Source organism: Pollachius pollachius (genome assembly GCF_949987615.1).
Source record: "Pollachius pollachius genome assembly, chromosome: 15".
NCBI lineage: Eukaryota > Metazoa > Chordata > Actinopteri > Gadiformes > Gadidae > Pollachius > Pollachius pollachius.
The window spans coordinates 4772718-4795487 of NC_136948.1; the positions used below are offsets into that span (position 1 = coordinate 4772718).

Consider the following 22770-nt stretch of genomic DNA (forward strand, 5'->3'; position numbering starts at 1 on the left):
CAAGCGAAACTTTTCAATGTATGCACTGACCTGACTGTTTGCACGCCTGTCTGGCTTCTCGATGGTCTGCCTGTCCGTCTGTCTTTCTTTGGGTAATGTATGGTACTTCTGGCCTATACAAACCTCCTCTCTGTGGCATCATCATCATCATCATCATCATCATCATCATCATCATCATTGTGGTTAGGGTGTCCGATTATTTTCTCCTTATTCACTTCCCCTCCTCCAGTCTCCCTCCTCCTATATTCTCCCTCCCCATCCTCCTCCTCCTCTATTTTCTCCTCTCCGCACTTCCGTTCTGTCTCCTCATTGTCCCTCACCTCCTCTCCCTCCTCCTCCTTCTTTACTTCCTCTCCTCTATTCTCCCTCCTCCTCCTCTGTTTTCCCTCCCCCTTCCTCATCTGTTTCCCCTCACCCTCCTCCCCCTCTCCTTTCCCTCACCCTCCTCCTCCTCACCTCCTCCCACTCAGCTGCTGAGGAGGAACTACATTCAGGTGGAGCGTTTCCGTCTGAGTGTAATATCCCTGCCAGATGGAGAGGAACACTGACATATATCCCTCCTGAAACCGACCACATGCAGTTTCTGGAAAGGCTTTTTCACGCATTCTCCTTTCCGTTGTTGTCAGATTTAGATGTCTATTTTCTCTCGATTTTTCTATTTTCCAGCTTTCAGAATATATATATATATATATTTTTATTTTCTGAATACCCCCCTGCAGTACTCCAAAGTAGCCCTAGGGGCATGCGTACCCCCATTAGAGAACCACTGCTCTAGATGATGAGACGACAGAACCGGGCCTGGGCCCGACGATCCATACCCCCTGAGTCAGCAGAAGGCTGAGGAGCGCCCCCCCCCCCATTCCAGCTGGGGTAGCACGGGTCGGTGGGCTATCGACGTCTTCGTTTGAGACCAAACGCTGGGTCTTTGAGAGATTAAGATATCGACCCGTCATGATAGCGCGTTTTGTTGGTCCGCATCACGCTGGTATCACGGTTTATCCCAGGACCAATTATTAGGTTCAATATGTTAAGAGGAAAGAAAAATAAGCATAAGAGAGAAGAGGTTTGAACGCCGCAGCTGAACTTCAGCCTCTCCCTTTGTTTCAGTCGTGGTCTTGGATTGATGAATCATATCACGATATGGGCGGAGCACCATTCACACAACCGTATCCCTACGTCATCAGTTTAGTGTCTTGATCAAATCTGAACCCGTATCGCAGACTCAGAGGGCGGGGGCGTGCGGTGGGGGGGGATAGTTTTGGGTGGAGGAAGGGGGGCTGTACTGATGGGGACAGGCTGGTGGTGTTTTGCAGCTCAGTTTTTCCGAGCAAACGGGAAGATTTCCACCAGGACTCTGATCCCCCTGGCAGTGGACAGCGCCGGGACACACTGAGCAGGTGGCCAAGTAACCTTCAGGCACACGGCCGCGGCTACAGAACAGTGTTGTACTGTTATTAAGGCAGGCCTGTCTTCTAGTATTACGGGGATACTGGAACACTGGCCTGCGTCCGTCGGCATAGCTCAGGAGGTGCTGTGATCTATAATCGGAAGGTTGCTAGTTCGAATCCCGGCTCAGCCGATTTGTCGAGGTGCCCCCGAGCGAGTCAACCTCACCCTAACTGCTCCTGATGAGCTTGCTGTCGCCTTGCATGGTTGAATCTACCGTCCTGGAGCCGATGTATGTTTGAACCGCTCTAAGTCGCTGTGGATGTTAACGTGTGTGTGAACCGTTGTAAGTCACTTTGGATAAAGGCGTTAACTTACACTTACACTAACTTACACAAAACTTACACTTAAAACGATTCTATCGTTCTACAAAGCGCTTCTCGGACGGTCATAACGCTCGCTCCTTGACTTGCCGGGTCGGACTCCTTTTTCAAAGACGTTTCTTTTCGTGGTAGGAGTGGGATCGGTTTGGCGTTCGGACGCCAGAATCTCTCCGGTTCAACCCAGAGCTTGACACATCCCTGGGAACTTCACCCCAGCGATGAAGGCGTCTCTCCTGCAGCTCTCCCGGCCAGACGGCTCTGCCTTTCCTCCCCTCTGCAGAGTGCCGAGGCTTGTGCTGGCTGGCTCCTTTCAGCCGAGGGGATTGTACTAATATGGAATTGGCCGGGAATCGGGAAATATTTTCCTAACCGCAGTTGATGAATGAGGCCGGGCGGTAGGGGGGAAGGGGCTAAACGGGAGGGAGCGAGACCGTAGTAGTAGCGGGGAGCTGGGAGCTAGTGGTAGCATTTAGTCTTTTAGCAGATGGTTTTATGCAAAGCGACTCGCCGGCCAAGCGGAGCACAATCAAAGCATACCATCTAAATTGCCGCAGCTACAGAAATATCCACGCTGCTGAGAAAACAACCAGACGGAGAGCAGAGAGGAGCTTCAGCCATCAGAGAGATCCGGATCTTAGAATATTAAAGGATCAAGTTTAGGAGCTAGGGGGAGGTGATACGAAGGAGGCGGTCAGGAGGAGGAGGTGGCTTGACACCAGGAGGAGGTGCTGTACAGTGGACACCAGTAGGAGGTGACTGGGTGGAGGAGGAGAAGGAGGTGGTTAGGAGGAGTTGGTTAGGAGGAGGTTAGGAGGAGGTGACTGGGTACTAAAAGGAGGTGGTTAGGAGTTAAGAGAAGATGGCTAGGGGGAGATGTCTAGGGGCTAGGATTTGGTGGCTAGGAGGAGCAAGGAGGAGGTAGCTGGCTATAAGGAGCTGGCTATGAGCAGATGAGCAGGAGGTCGCTGGATAGCAGGTACGATAAGGACGTGGCTAGGAGGAAGTGGCTGGCAGGAGGCAACCAGACGCCATCAGGAGGTGTCTAGGCACGAGAAGGTGTTGGCAAAGAGGAGCTAGGGGAAGGAGGAGTCAGGAGAACCAGGAGAGAGACGAAAGGCTAAAGCACAGGAGCTTCAGGAGCGATAGGTAGCGCTCCCACATAATTGGAAGCAAATGTTCAAGTCCGGCCGCGTGGCGTCTGGCTCCGCAGCGCTGCGTGTGTCGGCTACACGGTTGCCATGGAGAAGGGCCTCCTGACAGGGGACTGGCGGCGTGCCCAGGAGGTTGACGCCGGTCCCTCCTCCCGCTCTTGACCTCTGACCCCGGACAGCCAGGGGAGGGTTCTGGGGGGGGGGGGGGGTAGAGAGAGAGTCGGAGTGGGACAGGAAGGGTTGAGGAGGAGGCCTCGATGTATTTACGACCGCCAGTAAGTCCTCCAGGTGCTGCCGCTGAAGTATGATTTAGTTACACAAAACCCGGAGGCTCATTCTGCAGGCTCCCTCTCTGGGTTGAGGTCATCCCGTCGGCGTCAGCGGGACGTGAAGGCGGACTGAGAAGGTCCAGGACAGCCCCCCCGGGGAAGGCAGGGGAAGCATCAGTAGTGTGCGCACATTTCCTGAATCTTCCACAGGACAGACACTGGACGGTATCTGATTCCCAAAGGCGGAGGGGATACAAGTGATTCCAGCACAAAATCCAAATTGGATTCGAATGACTGTGTGCCATAAATAGAACGATGTGCCGGCCTATACAAAGCGCACTCTTCCTTTCCCGTCCCTTTTAACAAGCAGAACGTCTGCTGGGGTCCTCAACCGACGGGCCCTCTCCTTCACACTAACCCTAGTCCTAACACTCTCCTCAGCGCTAACCCTTAAGGCTTAGTTATGGTTCTACGTTGACGCCACGCAAGGGGGTTTACGGAGCCATTACGTCCTTGCAGACCCTCCTTGTGTCCACCGCAAGGGCCTGACGTGCGCCTCCCAAAAAGTTTTACCCTGCGTCGAGGCGACACAGCAGCAGGCGCTGTGATTGGTCTGCTTACCAAATCCCGACACAGAACCAAAACAGGGTCACGGCGGCGTTGAAGCGACTGCGTGGTCAGTGCGTTGCGTCAACGTGGGACCATAACTGAGCCTTTACCCTAACCCTTACCCTCCCTGCTACATTCTGAAGGTCGAGACGTCTTCCTCCTTCACTGACCCGGTCTCGAGGCCTGGTCTGGGAGTGATGAGGTAATTTAAGAGAGACCAGACCCATGTTTGGGTTTGTTTGTTTAAGCGAGCTTCGAGGGAGACGACTGAGTCTCAGCCCAAAGTATTTCTTTCTCCGTTGGAAACCGAAGGCGTGACCTTCAGAAGGTCCCGGGCTGTCCTTCCGGCGCCTTCCTGCCTCGGATAGCGCGGGTGGTGGCCGGCGGAGGCGCGGTGTTATTTTGGGAACAGATCAATCTCAATTTCTGGTGTATCTGTCAGGGGCCTCTTCAAACACAGCCCACCATATAATCTCCATCTCTCCCTCTTCCATGTTCCCCGTCACAAAACCTCGACTCCCCCGTAATTTTATTTTCCTTCCGTCGGTCAGACCCCCGTAGCTCCCCTCCACCCCCCCCTCACCCGCCCTACCACCACGACCACCACCTCTTTCTCCTCCTCCACCCCCTCCTTCTCCTCCACCTCCACCACGACCACCAACTCTTTCTCCTCCATCACCACCACCACCACCACCTTTCACCTCCACTTATCTTCTCCTCCTCCACCTCTTTCTCTTTCACCTCCTCCTCCACCTCTTTCACCTCCTCCTCCACCTCTTTCTCCTCCTCCACCTCCACCACCTCTTTCTCCTCCTCCTGGCTCCTCCTCCCCGCTGGATGCGAGCGCTGACCTCATTGCGGCCCTCCAGGGCCCGGCTGCTCCAGGAAGCTGTTAAGTGGCTTCCCTCCCGAGTGGCAGCGAGACAGAGCCGGCTTTCATTGGGGGGGGGGGGGGGGGGGGGGGGGGGGTCTGGCTGCCCTCCTTCAGGTCCTCCCCTCGCAGCGGCTCCCTCGGTGCAGCTCCGCACTAATTAACCCCACGGCGTCTTGTAAAAGCGTCGGGCACAGCGGGGTTGCCGCGGCGATGCCAGGCGGAGCCCATGCCAGCTGTTTCCTGTTAGCTTGTTAGCGTGTGTTTGCATGCCAGCGATTGCCAGGGCTAATCTGCACTCGGCTGGGGAGAGATACGGAAGGGCCCTCTTTGGGATTTAACCAGATGTAAACACAGCTAAGTTAGCGTCGTACCACGCTAGGGACTCCAGAGATACGCAGGGCCAACTTTGGGACTTAACAAGATGTAAACACAGCTAAGTTAGCGTCGTAGCACGCTAGGGACTCCAGAGATACGCAGGGCCAACTTTGGGACTTAACAAGATGTAAACACAGCTAAGTTAGCATCGTAGCACGCTAGGGACTCCAGAGATACGCAGGGCCAACTTTGGGACTTAACAAGATGTAAACACAGCTAAGTTAGCGTCGTAGCACGCTAGGGACTCCAGAGATACGCAGGGCCCACTGTGGGCCGTAACCAGATGTAAACACTGCGCCACGTTAGAGTCGTAGCACGCTAGGGACTCCACTCCAGCCTTGTGCGGTGCTGTATTTGCATGGAGGGCAGACGATACTGAGTAGTTGATCTATTGGTAGTTTGCATATTTATTTCCTCATTTATGAAGAGCATCTTATAGAATATATATCGATATATATTTCCATTTCTAGTATCTACATCCAGATTCCCCGTACATGTCCGTGTGGATCTATATCTATATCTATCTATTGATCTATATAAAGTATACACATTTGACCTCACGCTTTGAAATAGACGAGCGAAGTACAGTTTTAACTTTGATGACTACAGACAGCGTCTTGTTCACCGATTCACAGTGACTGGTCTTCTCCCTGCTGTCTGATGCAGAGATCCCATTTCCATGGAAACATAAAGTCCACTGCAACTGAGAAAAATCAATTCTACTTGAACACACACACACGTACGCAAACGCATATACACACAGATACTCACGCACGCACGCACACACAAACAAACACACACACACAGTTACTCATGCACACACACAGATACTCTCGCACAGTTACTCACGGACACACACAGATACTCTCGCAAACACACACACACACATAGGCACTCACGCACACATACAGTTACTCACACACACACACACACACACACAGATACTCACGCACACAGATACGCACACACACATATACTGAAATCTGCAGCCAGCCTCAGAAGTGTGTGTATTCAGAATCACCCAAGAAACCAACTGAGGTTTTTATGAGATACACATGCATTATTTCATTTGGGACTTGTTCGTGTTGTGGCTCATCTTTATTGGAGAAGTTAACATACACACTCACTGACACACACACTCCAGCTCCAAAGCTGAATGCATGGAACACAAAACTCATCTTTCTTGAGTCCCACGTTCGACCTCCGAGATCCTGGGCCCCTGGTCCACAACAACTCCAACCTTGCTGTATTGACGGTTCTCTCTCTCTCTCTCTCTCTCTCTCTCTCTCTCTCTCTCTCTCTCTCTCTCTCTCTCTCTCTCTCTCTCTCTCTCTCTCTCTCTCTCTCTCTCTCTCTCTCTCTCTCTCTCTCTCTCTCTCTCTCTCTCTCTCTCTCTCCCCAGACATTCACAGCGTGGTGTAACTCCCACCTCAGGAAGGCGGGGACCCAGATAGACAACATCGAGGAGGACTTCAGGGACGGCCTGAAGCTCATGCTGCTGCTGGAGGTCATCTCAGGTGAGGACCACAGGCGGTGGTGTGTGTGTGTGTGTGTGGGGGGGGGGGGGATCACACCTCATGCACTACCAGTCAGCAGCCCCCGGCTGAGAGGGGCACGGCTGCCAACGTTTCAGTCACCAAACATCAGATCATTGTTGAGTAAAACTCAATAACTCTGTGTAACTATATATATATATATATATATATATATATATATATATATATATATATATATATATATATATATATATATATATATATATATATATATACGGTGTATATACTGTTTATACCTAGTGGAAGCATTGCCCTAGGCAGTATCCTACAACAATGGGAAAAGAGAAGAGAAAGATTCCTCTGTTAACATAATCAATGTCTGTCTCTCTCACCTGACTTTATGTCTGTCTTGCTGCTGGCTGTCTGTCATTCTTTCTCTCCTGTCTGTTTGTCTCTCTCTCCTGCCTGTCTGTCTGTCCGTCTCTCCTGCTTGCCTGTCTGTTCCTCTCTCCTGCCTGCCTGTCTCTCTCTCCTGCCTGTCTCTCTCTTGCCTGTCTCTCTCTCCTGCCTATCTGTCTCTCCTGCCTGTCTGTCCCTCTCTCCTGCCTGTCTGTCCCTCTCTCCTGCCTGTCTGTCTCTCTCTCCTGCCTGCCTGTCTGTGTCCAGGCGAGCGCCTGGCCAAGCCGGAGAGAGGGAAGATGAGAGTGCACAAGATCTCCAACGTGAACAAGGCGCTGGACTTCATCGCCAGCAAAGGGGTGAAGCTGGTGTCCATCGGCGCAGAAGGTGGGCGGGGCGAGCGAACGGTCAGCGGAGCGATGCTACCGCTAACGAGCCGACGCTAGCACGTTGCTGGCAGAGCGGCGGAGCTATCTGTCGCTCTGTTCACATCTTACGTTACAAATAATGGATTCAACTCAGATGAACCCGCGCCCCCCGCTCTGCCAAAACCACACCGAGCTCTGAACAATAAATTGTATTTTTTTTTAGTGTTTGCCGTCTCCCTGGGATAATGGTTTAGGCTACTTGCCGTGGCGCTTCTCCTGCCTGTTAGTTCCGCAGCGCCGCCGCGGGCTAATGAGATGCGTGTTCCGGAATGTTCCGTCGGCGGCTGTCAGTTTCCCGGGGGTGGGGGGGGGGGGGGGGTTTCCTCAGAGAGGGTCTCAGGATCAGCAGAGGGTTAGGGTTAGGGCTGCTGAGTCCACTCCTGGTTCAGCACAGAGTAGGATGGGATTCTGTTCTTCTGGTGTCACACACACACACACACACAAAAAGGCAAACGAACACGGACACACTGTCTCGCAAACGAACACACACACACACACACACACACACACGCAAACAAACTCGCCCACACACACGGGGTGTGAGAGGTCTATGGCCGGTTGGTGACGTTCAGTGTACTGCTTGGTAAACAAGAGTTTAATCCAGGTTAAATACACAGTGGGTCTGGGGGGAGCTCCGCCCTCCACCCTCTACCTTGAACCAGCACCACCTCCATGCTGAACCAGCACCACCCCTCTTATCCAGCCTCTGATGAAGGTTCAAAATACACGTCTAGTGTTTCAGTACAGTGCACACACATTGATCTCAAGAAGGTTTATCTGAACTCTGACAGTCACTCACACACAGTCACGCACAATCGCACGGACGGACACACACACAGTCACACACACACACAGTCACACACACACACAGTCACCCACCATCATAGAGCAGACTAAGCCAGAGCAGCATTCCAGACAGATTAGCCGGCCGGAGTCCTGTCTCTGACGCGGGGGGGAGGGTCTTAGGTGTGGGGGGGAGGGGCTTAGGGACTGGGGGTCAGGTGTGTGACCCCCACACCTAGGGCCATGGGCCTCAGGATCAGCAGGTGTGTCATGGGGCGGGCTGAGGGGTCGGCCTGTTGAATAAGTGAACTGGGTGATGAGTGAATCAATAAATGAGTGATTAAATGAGTAACTTAAGTAATTAACATTCAGCAATTAACCAATCGGTGAATGAAAGAATAAACCAATTAACGATTTAATTAAATAAATGATTCGGAATTAATTAACAAATAACTTCTGAATGAGTGGATTAATCAGTAAATGAGTGGATTCATTCATGAATGAGGTCATTCATGAAGGAGACCATCAATGAGTCAATAGAAGAACAAATGAATGTATCCACCCAAGATGAAGGGGTCAAATCCGTCACCCCCCTCAAAGCACACCCAATGCTCGGCTAATCATCTCACTGAATTGTTCAAATATGTCCGTTAGAGCTTTCTGATTGGATTAGTTGAGACGCCACTCGTTAAGGAAGGCGGGAGATTAAGGTTTTTTCGAGTGTCGTGGGTGGGTTCGTTCACCACACAACCACAGATCATAGACTATTGAGATAAGATGATTGATTAGGTGATTGGTTTATCAGGAGTTTATTCTGATACTGCTGATTGATTGACTTCCCCTTCTGAGGCTTTGTCTTCCGTTCCTCGCCTGTGTTAACCAAAGAGTCAATTAACATCCGGCAGACAAGTTTCAGAAGTGTTTTCATGTTAAGTACGTTTTCTGCATTATTCACAAGGCGTACGAGTATGCTTGAAAAGCTGTGAAAAGCATTTAGTGGTCGAGGTTTTAATGGAAAATACCATGAGTCATCAATGTTCAAGTCAAAATAGCTTGTTGACATCATGCACTTAAAACATGTTTTAACACTCAGTTAATACTGATGATGAGCATCCGTTGAACGCCACATTCAAACACCTTTTCCAACTATTGTGCAATGAAATGATTCATGGCTTAGACTCCTGCCTCGTGTTGTCATAGGTCGTTTGGTCAGTCCACTAGCCTGACTCACATGTCCTGGCACCATCCCTGAGGTGTGCCACAATGATGTCACTTCCTTAACTTACTGTGGCCCCTCCCCCTTCCGCAGAGATCGTCGACGGCAACGCCAAGATGACCCTGGGAATGATCTGGACCATCATCCTTCGCTTCGCCATCCAGGACATCTCCGTGGAAGGTACACTCTCATTCACTCATTCATTTATTCACTTGGTCACTGACTCGCTCATTCACGCATCCGTCTATTGATGAACGTACTGTTGTTCACTAACATTAATTTATTTATCCATCCATCCATCCACTCAATCATTCTTTCACCTATTTGTTCACTATTTCATTTATCAAGTCATTCACTAATTCATTCATTAATGAATTCACAGTCCATTCATTCATCTATTTGCCTATTATTATTGTATTTTTTTTTATCTTATATTTCGCAGCATAAATTGATGGGCATATCATTGAAAACATAACTATAAACAGACTTGGATGGACGGATGAATAGATGACATGTAGTTCCCATACAACTACAATGTATTTATAACGGTAACAGTAATACTGTCTAATATGAATGTTATGATGTCCATCTCCTGAACACAGAGACTTCAGCCAAAGAAGGACTTCTACTGTGGTGCCAGAGGAAAACAGCCCCCTACAAGAACGTCAACATCCAGAACTTCCACATCAGGTAAGACTTCACTTGGTCAAGTGTTCCCGATGGGAGAACCCTTCTAGAAAGATCCAGAAAGACGTGGTCACTGGTGTTTCTACCTGAAGGGCCAAGGCTCAACACACAACAACCTCAGACTTCAAACCGACAAACTCTCACTTCCATCAATCCGCCATCTGCAGCGTGTGTGTTGGCCATGCCGGCTGTCCGTCATGTGAAATCTCACACAGTCACAGACGGTTGCCGAGGAGACGGAACTCTCGAGACCACTCGAAGCCCGCCCCCCGTGACTCGTGCTGTAATCTAATTGGCCAACGCCGCTTGTTGAAGTGTTGAGTCCTAACACTGCCAGTAGCTGTGATAAGCTGGTACCCCACATGCTAGGCTATGCTAGGCTAGGTTACATGCTAGGGTAGTTGGCTTTTGGAGGGGAAAATCAATACTTATTATTGCTGTGAAGGAAAAACTATTGACGCCTGATGTTTGAGACACAAATAGAAAGATTTCAGTTGAGAATTGGCAAGGTGTTAATGCTGTGTTGATGTGGACATTCCTGGATCTTTCTGGAGAAATGGACGGATTCTTCAGTGCTGAGCACATTGTTAAGGATTACAACACTAAACACCCGACCTGACTGGTCTGTGGGAGAGGGTTCGACTGTTGACTCAGTGACTCAGGAGCCCCACTCCACCATGACCACACACACACACACCCGCGCATGCACAGACGCACACACCCACCGACGCACAACCCTCACATAAATCGGACACACATAAAAACACATGCACACTCTCCTGCATCACAACACACACACACACAGAACCAAAAGCACATATAGCAAACATACCTGTTTGCGTAATGCTCATGGACATATTGACAAACACACACACACACACATTCTCTCCCTTCCCATCACACACACATAAACATTGACATACACAAACCCCTCCATCACCAAACACAAACACACACACAGACAGACACACACGCAGGTAGGAATGTGTTCATGGTCATGCTGCCAGGTCTGATTAGCTGTGTACATAAACCCCCCCCCCCCCCCCCCCTTCTCCCAGGGACGTTTAAACTGCGCTGTAACGAGGTAATCACGTACAGGGGACCTACAGCAGCCCCAGACATCACTAATGGATAACAGAGACCTGGCAGGGAACAGACAGTGCTAGCCGTGGACGTGCAGGGGGGCGTAGCAGACACTACAGCACAGAGTTGGGTCTGCCTCCGTTACCTCCACACCTTACTCCTTAGAACCGTTTTTTTTTAGTTTTTTTTTTACATATCTTTTTATTGAAAAAAAACAAGATTAGATACAATGACTTATCAGCAAGGTTAGATAACTTTTTTTTTTTTATACACACCAAACACCCCGCACCAAACCACCCCCCTCTAACCCCTACCTGCTCCTTAATGACCCGTCTCTGTACTGTCTAACCCCTACCTGCTCCTTAATGACCCGTCTCTGTACTGTCTAACCCCTACCTGCTCCTTAATGACCCGTCTCTGTACTGTCTAACCCCTACCTGCTCCTTAATGACCCGTCTCTGTACTGTCTAACCCCTACCTGCTCCTTAATGACCCGTCTCTGTACTGTCTAACCCCTACCTGCTCCTTAATGACCCGTCTCTTTACTGTCTAACCCCTACCTGCTCCTTAATGACCCGTCTCTGTACTGTCTAACCCCTACCTGCTCCTTAATGACCCGTCTCTGTACTGTCTAACCCCTACCTGCTCCTTAATGACCCGTCTCTGTACTGTCTAACCCCTACCTGCTCCTTAATGACCCGTCTCTGTACTGTCTTACCCCTACCTGCTCCTTAATGACCCGTCTCTGTACTGTCTAACCCCTACCTGCTCCTTAATGACCCGTCTCTGTACTGTCTAACCCCTACCTGCTCCTTAATGACCCGTCTCTTTACTGTCTAACCCCTACCTGCTCCTTAATGACCCGTCTCTGTACTGTCTAACCCCTACCTGCTCCTTAATGACCCGTCTCTGTACTGTCTTACCCCTACCTGCTCCTTAATGACCCGTCTCTGTACTGTCTAACCCCTACCTGCTCCTTAATGACCTGTCTCTGTACTGTCTAACCCCTACCTGCTCCTTAATGACCCGTCTCTGTACTGTCTAACCCCCACCTGCTCCTTAATGACCCGTCTCTGTACTGTCTAACCCCTACCTGCTCCTTAATGACCTGTCTCTGTACTGTCTTACCCCTACCTGCTCCTTAATGACCTGTCCTCTGTATTGTCTAACCCCTACCTGCTCCTTAAGGACATTGATCTGAATTCACTGTATATCACGTTTGCATCAAAGCATCTGCCTAAAGACTCACTAGTAACAGGAGAAGATATGTGCTATTCTGAGCGCCGAGAAGTGTTTTAAGATGTTCGTGAAATCTTAGTCAGATAACGACAGCGAGGGAGGAGGAGTGTGAACATTATGGTCCCCCCTAACGATGTTTTAATGATGCCTTAACGGTCACTAATTCAGACACTCTGGTATAACGGCTTCCCACATGAAGCTGCTCAGCTTCACTAATGGCAGCGAGCAAATGACCTGGCAGGGGGAGGAACATCTTCTAGAACGTTGAGGCAGACAGCTCCTCTCTGATTGGTTGGTGAGCGCTGCAGGTCCCCTCAGGTCAACACAAAGTTAAGTCCTGTGGAAAGATGGGAGGAGGAGGAGGAGGAGGAGGAGGAGGGGGGAGGAGCAAGAAGAGGAGGAGGTGGAGAAGGTGGAGATGGAGGAGGAGGAGGAGTAGGTGGAGGAGGGGGGAGGAGCAAGAAGAGGAGGAGGTGGAGGAGGAGGAGTAGGTGGAGGAGGGGGGAGGAGCAAGAAGAGGAGGAGGAGGTGGAGAAGGTGGAGGAGGAGATGGAGGAGGTGGAGGAGGAGAAGGAGTAGGTGGAGGAGGGGGGAGGAGCAAGAAGAGGAGGAGGTGGAGGAGGAGATGGAGGAGGTGCAGGGCTGGAGGCCAGAGGGAGATACATGATGGTGTTGGGGGAGGAGGGAGGCCTTGGGTCCCAGGGGCGGGGGGGGTCTTTGATGTGGTCTCTGAGACAGATGATAGCCCTGCTGAAGAGGGATCACTCAGTCAGGAGAGGGGGTCTGTCTGTCTGTCTGTCTGTCTGTCTGTCTGTTGGTCTCTATCTGTATTTCTCTCTTTTTGTCAGTTTGTCTGTCTCTCTCCCTCTGTCTGTCCGTCTGTCTCTCGTTCTGTCTGTCTGTCTTTCTTTCTTTCTGTCTCTCTCTGTAAGTTGTTTCTCTCTCTCTCTCTGTCTGTCTGTCTGTCTGTCTGTCTGTCGTCCTGTCTTCTCTTTCTTGCCTTTTGTTGTTTAGCTCAGTCATCTTGCATCGAGCAGAAACGTCTGTCTGTCTGTGTCTGTCTGTGTCTGTCTGTCTGTCTGTCTGTCTGTCTGTCTGTCTGTCTGTCTGTCTGTCTGTCTGTCCAGTGTTAAAGTCCTTCTTTTAGTCATGTTCTCCAGGTTGTCTGCCTGATTCACAGGTGGTCAAAGCTCACGTCTAAATGTCAGATTTTAGTGGCTACAGATGTTACGTGATTACACAATATCTACGATTAATGTTGGAGCTCAGTCCCTTCCAGAACATTCTAGAGAGAGAGAGGAGGAGAGTCTGCCTCGGCGAGGGAAATTATTTCTTGTTGCTGGACAGGAACCCAAGGTTCTTCAGAATCTGAACAACTAGGGGAGAAACAGACCTTTATTAAAGGATACACAAAACCGGTTCTCTGTACAATGAGAACCGGTTCTGTTTACGATGAGAACTGGTTCTGTGTGTTATGGAACCGGTTCTGATAATGAGGAGAACCGGTTCTGTTAATGAGGAGAAGCGGTTCTGTGTGTGATGAGAGCCGGTTCTGTGGGGGTTGAAACCGGTTCTGTGTTTAATGAGAACCGGTTCTGACATTGATCAGTGACAGTTGGTCTGGATCAAAGATGTAAAATTCCTCTCATGTTGCTCAACTTATTAAATTTCATGTCTCTATAACCCAAGCATCTCTCAACTCTCTACTGTCTGCTCTCTCTCTCTCTCTCTGTCTCCTCTCTCCCTCTCTATGTATTTGTATGCGGTATCTCTCTCTCTCTCTCTCTCTCTCTCTCTCTCTCTCTCTCTCTCTCTCTCTCTCTCTCTATGTCTCTCTATGTCTCTCTCACTCTCTCTGGCTGTCTATCTCCGTCTCTTTCTCTCTCTGTCTCCATCTCTTTCGCTCTCTCTCTCTCTCTCTGTCTCTTTCTCTGTCTCTCTTTTGTCTTATGGGAATATGCTGATACATTTTTGTAACTTATGATTACAAAAAAGTGTAAGTGTCACACACCTGCATGTACAATAATGTTGTGTTTCTCTCTCTCTCTCGCTCTCTCTCTCTCTCTTTCTCTCTCTCTCTCTCTGTCTCTGTCTCTGTCCCTCGCCCAGCTGGAAAGACGGTCTGGGCTTCTGTGCTCTGATTCATCGGCATCGCCCCGAGCTCATCGATTATGGAAAACTGCGCAAGGTACATACACACACACACACACATACACACCCACACACACACACACACACACACACACACAAAAACACACACATACACATACACACACACACACACACACACACAACCATACACACACACACATACATATACACAAAAACACACAGTTTAATGATTGACTACACCTCCTCTATACGAACGCAAAGCGAGTGCAGTGTGCAGTACACAAGGGTGTGATGATGGAGTTGAGTAGTGGTTGTGTCAGTACATAAGGTGTGATGATGGAGTTGTGTATTGGTCGTGTCAGTACATCAGGGGTTCTGCTCGGTAACGTGGGTCATTTCTCCAGGATGATCCTATGACCAACCTGAACACGGCCTTCGAGGTGGCAGAAAAGTACCTGGACATCCCCAAGATGCTGGACGCAGAAGGTAGAGGGAAACACACACACACACACACACACAAACACACACCCTCATGCACACACACACACACACACATTCACATACACGCTCATGTTCAGGCACGTCTATGCTTGTGTATGCAATTGTTTGTATGGTTTTGTGTATGTTTCTGTGTGTGTATGTGTGTGTGCGTGTGGGTGTGTGTTTGTGTGTGTGTGTGCATATGCATCTGTGCGTGTGCATGAGCATGTGTGTGTGAGCGTTTCTGTCTGTTTGTTTGCCCGCTCCCCTTATCTGTAGAGCAGGGGGGCAGTGTGTGTGTGTGTGTGTGTGTGTGTGTGTGTGTTTCCTTCCTACAGGATCCCCCAGTTCCACTTCCTGTCCCTTGATTGAGGTCTGATCTGTTTAAAAATGACCTCCCTCCCTCCCCCCCCTCCCTCTCCCTCCCCCATCCTCCCCCCTCCCTCCATCCCCCCCTCCATCCCTCCCCCCTCCCCCTCCTCCTAGACATCGTGGGCACCGCTCGCCCGGACCAGAAGGCCATCATGACCTACGTCTCCAGCTTCTACCACGCCTTCTCCGGCGCCCAGAAGGTAGCCCGGGACGGACCTCTCCTCCCCCTCCCCCTCCTCCTCCTCCTCCTCCCCCTCTCCTCCCCCCTCCTCCTCCTCCTCCTCCTCCTCCTCCCCCTCCTCCTCCCCCCTCCCCCCTAACCGAACCTTTCTCTCTGCAGCGCGTCGCTCCAGCGATCGTTCACGCTCCCGCCACTTTCTCCTCTTCTACCGCATGACTCACCGCCGCAGTTGCATGCTGGGAAAAATAAACACAAACAACGGCACCTCTTCCTTCCTGTTTGTCTGTCTGTCTGTCGGTTTGTTTGTCGTCGGCGTCTGATTTTGTCGTTGCCGCGACGACGGGCACCACCTCCCCTCCAGTCCTCCGCCATCCCATAATGATAAGCCACCGGTCCACCCTGCGCAGACACTGAGCAGAGAGGGCGACACCAACTTCCTGCGCTCCGTTAAACGATGGCTGACAGGATGTGATGAAGGCCAGAGTTTCCCCGACAGCCAATCAAATGATCTCTGTGTCGAGCTGACGTTGAACACGCTCCGTGGCCGGTTCCGACCGGTTTGGACCGGTGACTGATTTAAGCTAACCGACAGGACAGTGTTTAACTCCACACCGTGAAGTCAAGAGTCCTTACATCGTCATAGTTAGGCATTTTGAACAGCAAATCCGATCCGTGGTAGAGTAATTAGTGATCGGTAAAGTTCCCTTTTTTTAAGAACTAACCGCTTTCCGAACTGTTTAGGCAAGGCAAGGCAACTTTATTTATAAAGCACTTTTCATACACTGAAACTGCTTCACATTGAAACATAGTCATACGATAAAATGAAAAAATAAAATAAAATAGATAAGTAAAATAAAACAAAGACAAAGTCAAAAAGACATATCCTGATATAAAACTCCCGGCTCCAGAGAGTTGAAATCCGTTCAGGGACTTTGCGTGACCCCTGTGTGCGATTGTGTTAACACGGCTCAGAGCAGGTAGCTGAGCAGTGACCCAGCTGGCCCCGGGTGGAGGTAACACGCGGCCAGGATGCTTTTAAGACATTCCCGACCGTTGATCCATCCCCACTGTGGCCCTGTATGGATTATACACCTTGTTGTGCTGTTGATCCCGTTACCGTGGAGACGTCTGCCTCGCGATTCCATGGATACGTGGAACCCGGGTTCTGCGTCTCGTCAGACGACCGGGTCGAAACTGGATCACGGCCGAGCGAGGGAGGTTATAAAAGGCAGAGAGAGAGGGAGAGGGAGGGAGAGAGAGAGAGAGGGAGAGGGAGAAGGAGAGGGGGGGGAGGGGGAGAGAGGGGGAGAGAGAGAGACAGGGGGAGAGAGAGAGAGACAGAAAGACAGAGAGAGAGAGAGGCCAGAGAGTGACAGAGAGAGGTGAGAGTGTCCCTCCAGCTGTGTTTAACGAACCCGGATCAAAAATGTCAGCGTGTTTATAAGTGGAACAGGAGTTGGACCCCTTGGTCTGGTTTCTTTCCGTTTCCACGGCAGCGGTGACACCACTCACCGTGATGTCATGGCGGCTCAGGGCGCCAAGTTCCCCCCCCACCCCCAACCGTCGGAGGCCTTCGACGGCGTTCGTCCGTTAGCGATCCAAGCGGAGGATGACATCGTCGCATAGTTTCAGAGAGATAACGATCCAGGTCTAGACACTGCTGGACGTCCGTCCATGGAATATATGTCAAATGAAGTTCAGCTGGTCTCCTGCGGAGCATTAACACACCGCTACCGACACGCAGGGAACGCGATTTAACGCGTAGGCTGAGATAAAAACCGATAAGCACTCAACATCCTTATCGGCTCGTTTCCAAAGTCTTAAATTTAAAGCGTAGGGCTTAGACAAACGCGGATTTACAATAAATTTCCTTATCGACTTTATGAGACAATTTGAACTTGAGAACTTTGGCCAAAAGCCATTCACCGGGAGGACTGGAGGAAGCCTGTGCTCACCGTCGCCCCCTGTGGTGACTCCCACTCCCTGCTGGTTCCTCTTGTCTCTGCACACTTTCACTCTGCGCTTCTCTCTCCCTCTCCTCCCCCCTGTGCTTCCTCTCCTCTCTCGCCCTCTCTGCTCTCTCTGCTCCGTTTCCCGGGCAGACATCGTTAACACCCTGCGGCCGGACGAGAAGGCCGTCATGACCTATGTGTCGTGTTACTACCACGCCTTCTCAGGCAAGCAGAAGGTGAGCGACCCCCCCCCCCCCCAACCCAACCCCCCCACGACCAGCCCAGCAGACAACCAAACAAACACGCCCCCTCTTTCAGGTTTCTAGGTCCCTCATTCTACCACAGCGTGCGAGGGCTGAAAAGCCATCACGAGACTTTTCAAAACCGACCCTGTTAGTGACATCACAAGTGGGTGTGCCCACTCATCTGAACGGACCTGGTGGCTTCGGATAGGGGTCAATTTAAAACAATGTCGTCCATCGCTTCGCACCCGTGATGTTTGCATGCATCGCATCCTTATGATGTTAAGTCAGCTTAGCTCAGGAGGTAGGGCGGGGGGCGCCTTTCAACCGGAAGAGTGCTGGTTCAATCCCAGGCTCCTCCTAGCGTCGAGGTGCCCCTGAGCAAGACACCTCACACTAACTACCCCCGACGAGCTGGCTGTCACCTTGCCTGGTTGAGTCCGCCGTCGGTGTGTGAAAGTGTGTGTGAACCGTTTGAAAGTCGCTTTGGATGAAAGCGTCTGCCAAGTGCCATAAATGTTAATGTCAAAATGGAAATGCAACGTGCATTGTAACCCAGACGCACGGCACAGCAGTGAGGAACAGACTGGCCTCCTCCCTGCATTCTCTCCCGTTCTAAAAGCCTTTCTAAGCAGCCACTTGCTATTCTAACGGAGCTGTCTGACGCCTACCACTTTAACGACCCTGGCGTCCCGGGACATGGGAAAGGGAGGACCTTTCCCTTCTGCTCCCGTCTGATCCCGGACTCGTCCCCCCCCCCCCCCCCAGAGCCGAGAACCTCTTAGTTAGACGTTTAAACCCTGAACTGTTCACCCTTTGGGCTAGATCTACTCCCGCTAACGTTACCTTCGGTTAGCCTCGGTGGAAGGGAGAATCGTCCACCATGTTGTTTATCCAACAGCCTTGTCTCTGGTCAGGTTAGTGAAGTGGTGTGGCACCTTTTGGAGCTCCTCTTCCAGTCTTAAAGTGATTTATAAGCTTGCATTGAATGGATTCAGAGTCAGCCAAGGCCCCCGCCCCCAACCTCAAGGAATGACCTCCACAAGGGCTTTGGAGAGAGACCTGTAGAAGCGATGAGAGTTCTCCCCTTTCCCCCCGCCAAGCTGCCAGCGGGGGGGACCTCACTGTCCTCCTGTCTCTGCGGTCTTCTGTCTGTACCTTTCTGGTGATTTTCCCATGGTGCACTGGAAATGGCATGAGGTTGAGTTTAGGTGTTAGGTTAGAGATGGTTAGATGAGGTGTTGGGTTTGAGATGGTTAGTTTAGGCATTAGGTTAGAGAAGGTAACTCCACTCCGTCTTTAGTCTGTACTACAGCTCTGTGTTTCCTTGCTGTCATGGCGCCGGACTCCTGTAAACAGAGCCAGCGTCGCGTGCATTCACATCGCTCACGGTACCGGGAGGCGCCACACATCCCCGCGGCCGGCCTTTTAAGGCAGCCTCCCCCCGGTCACCTTCCTCCCTCCCCGCTAAGGAGAGGGGGAGGCAGGCCTCCGCGTCCTCCCCCATCTCAGCCTGACCGGAGAGGTAGACCCTCCCTCACGGCCCGCTCAGGAGAGGGGGGGGGCAGGCCTCAGGTGACCGCGCTCCCGGTCCGGTGAAGACATCGTGGAGGACGTGCACCAGCCAGTGAACTGAATCCTCTCGTTGAGCTTCTGAGAGGGAACCCCACAGTGGTAGTTTGACGTGGATCATCACTTTCATCCATGGCCTTCTTTCCAAAAGACCCTTTTCACCGTAGGAGGAACAAAGGTGTAGATCCTGATGTTAGTTACGAGTCTGTTCGGTTTGGGCACTATAGAGAAGCAGACCCGACTAGTCAAGTCGAGATTCAATGCCCAGGCTAGTGCTGGGACAAACGTGAATAAATCGGACGTAATCCTAAACGTCGGCACTATTGACGAGCTGTGTAAAGGCTCCATTCCGACAACGTATATTCATCTTTACGCCTGGTTGCTTTTCTGAGAGTACCACTCAGGTCGTCTTTCCCGATTCCCGATATCGTATTTTGAATGGTTCGAGGTTAAGAAGTGACCATATGGTCATGAGGTCTGGGAGTGTTTCCTCAGCCCTCTTGGTCGTGCTGACACGGCCGTTGTGTTCCCGTGCGTGCCGTCTGCCCGCCGTCTGCTGCTGCGTCTCTCCCGCAGTGTGTGAGGGCACTCGCGGCGCTCGGAGTTCACAGCTCTTCACCAGGGACCCCGGGGGTTAAACTCGTTGCCATGGAAACGCTCCTCACTTCATCGCGTCGTCCAAATCCCACAAACAAAACAATTTATGAAGTTGAGGACGAGTGAGGAGGAGAACTTTTCTGGGGATTTTCCCATGATGCATCGGAATTGGCGTGAGGTTGAGTTTAGGTGTTAGGTTAGAGAAGGTTAGTTTAGGTGTAAGGTTAGAGAAGGTTAGTTTAGGTGTGAGGTTAAGGATGGTTAAGATAAGGTACTGGCTAAAAGTTTTGAGACGGTTTAAATTAGATAAGGGTTGGTTGAAGTCTGGGGCGAATCGGAATCTAGGGGAAAAGCAATGCATCATGGGAGAGCCCACCAGAAAAGTCGATACAGCAGCACTACTCTCCCCCGCAGTGCTCCAATAACTCAGAAGACAGAGGGTCTCTCTCGCTCTCTCTCTAGCTCTCGCTCTCACTCTCACTCTCTCTCTCTCTCTCTGTCGATCACCCTCCCTCGATCGCACTCATTTTTTCTCTCTCTCTCTCTCTCTCCCTCTCCGTCGCTCCTTTCTCTCTTGCTCGCTCTCTCTGTCTTTCTCTCTCACTCTCACTGTTTCTCTCTCGGTTTCTCTCCCTCTCTCACTAGCTGACTCTTGGGACAAAGACACACACACACACACACACACACACACATACACCTGAAGACAGGTGCAATGTTTTTGACATCTCTCTCGCTCGCTCTGCCTCGGCCTCTCTCTCCTCCATCTGCTTTTAATTCTTCGTCTCCCTCCCTTCGAAAAAGAGCAGACTACCTACGTAGTCACAATCTGACATTCAGACGGCCGTATCAGAAACACACAGAGACCTACTAAAACACAACATTTTACAAGCCTTCAGTCGACTCGTAAGCTTATAGTGTAAAAAAAAAACGGCTAACCACTAGTCTAGCCTAGCTAGACTAGTGGTTAGTCGTTGTTTTTTTCCGTCTAGTTAGAGTAACTAGACGAGAGACTAACCATCGAGCAGCCTAGCTAAAGTAAGACTATAAGAATATAAGACATAAAAAACATACACTAGGAATATTAAATCCATGTGATAGAAAATAAAATGAAGTGTATGCTACTCTGCAGAATCTCATCCTGTCGCCCCCCCCCCCCCCCGCAGGCGGAGACGGCAGCCAATCGGATCTGCAAGGTCCTGGCGGTGAACCAGGAGAACGAGCAACTCATGGAGGACTACGAGAAGCTAGCCAGTGATGTGAGCAGCCACCCCCTTACAGCCCCCTGCCCCCCTCCCTGCTCTCTGTACTGTGTCTAACCCCCCCCTCCCCCACCCATATACCCCTATATCCACTCTCCCCTCCACCTACTTCTCCCCCCCCGGGGTGTGTGTTCTGACTTTAGCTGTGTAGGAAGCATGAGCCGGGCGAAATTGAAAGGAGCTTGGCGGCTAGTCTGTTAGCTAAAGATACAGTAACTTACTGTAGGTGTGTTCGCTAAAGATACAAGAACGTACTGTAGATGTGTTAGCTGAAGTACAACAACATACTGTAGATGTGTTAGGTAAAGATACAACAACGCACTGTAGATGTGTTGGTTAAATATACAACAATTTACTGTAGATGTGTTAATTAGAGATACAACAAAGAACTGTTGTTGTGCTAGCTGAAGATGCAACAACATACTGTAGATGTGTTAGGTAAAGATACAAAAACGTAGTGTAGATGTGTTAGCTTAAGATACAACAACGTATTGTAGACGTGTTAGTTAAAGATACAACAACATACTGTAGATGTGTAAAGATACTAGCTAAAGATACAACAACATACTGTAGATGTGTTAAGATGCTAGCTAAAGATACAACAACATACTGTAGATGTGTTAAGATGCTAGCTAAAGATACAACAACATACTGTAGATGTGTTAAGATGCTAGCTAAAGATACAACAACATACTGTAGATGTGTTAAGATGCTAGCTAAAGATTCAACAGCGCACTGTAGATGTGTTAGGTAAAGAAATAAAAACTTACTGTAGACGTGTTAGCTAAAGATACAACAACGTACTGTAGATGTGTTAGGTAAAATAATATTAGCTAAATATATGCAAGGCACCAAGAACAAGAATCAGACTGGTATATTAAACATCATATTGGAGAAGATTGTTAAAGCTCAAGATATTAATCTGCGTATCTATTTTCTATCTTCTCTTCTTTTATCACAAACAAAACATCCCTTCTTCTCTGCCCGCCTACCTCGCTCTCTCTTTCTCTCTCCCTCTCTATCCTTCTGTGTCATCTGCAATCCCCCCCCCCTCTCCCCCTGCATGCTCACCTGTGGCCCCTTGATGCTGACCTACACACACACACACACACACACACACACACACCTACATCTATCATCATCTACACAATACACATACCCAACCCTCACGCACACATTCCTCATCCCACGCACGAAACAAACACACACACAAAACACACACACACACACACACACACACAAACACACTTACCCAACCACACACACACACCCACACACCCACACAAAACACACACACACACACACACACACTCCCAGCTGCTGGAGTGGATCCGGAGAACCGTGCCCTGGCTGGAGAACCGGGCCCCGGAGAACACCATGCAGGCCATGCAGCAGAAGCTCGAGGACTTCCGGGACTACCGCCGGCTGCACAAGCCCCCCAAGGTGCAGGAGAAGTGCCAGCTGGAGATCAACTTCAACACCCTGCAGACCAAGCTACGGCTCAGCAACCGGCCCGCCTTCATGCCCTCCGAGGGCAAGATGGTCTCGGTAAGTCCTGGGGGTCACCCAGGGGTCCTTGCTCAAGGGTAGGGCAGTATCACTGGCAGAGTTGCGGGTTTGATTCC

General features: G+C 50.5%; 1 protein-coding gene across 3 annotated transcripts in view; it reads left to right on the forward strand.

Moving 5' to 3' along the window:
- The window catches only part of actn1 (actinin, alpha 1), a 54123-nt gene that overhangs the window by 15080 nt on the left and 16273 nt on the right, over positions 1–22770 (forward strand). For all 3 annotated transcript variants that reach the window (XM_079752168.1, XM_079752167.1, XM_079752166.1), the window contains exons 2-10: positions 6450–6564; positions 7210–7329; positions 9463–9549; positions 9972–10059; positions 14488–14566; positions 14895–14976; positions 15457–15542; positions 21050–21142; positions 22463–22693. In XM_079752168.1, the coding sequence (XP_079608294.1) occupies positions 6450–6564; positions 7210–7329; positions 9463–9549; positions 9972–10059; positions 14488–14566; positions 14895–14976; positions 15457–15542; positions 21050–21142; positions 22463–22693 (981 nt within the window). The remainder of the gene's footprint in view (positions 1–6449; positions 6565–7209; positions 7330–9462; positions 9550–9971; positions 10060–14487; positions 14567–14894; positions 14977–15456; positions 15543–21049; positions 21143–22462; positions 22694–22770) is intronic.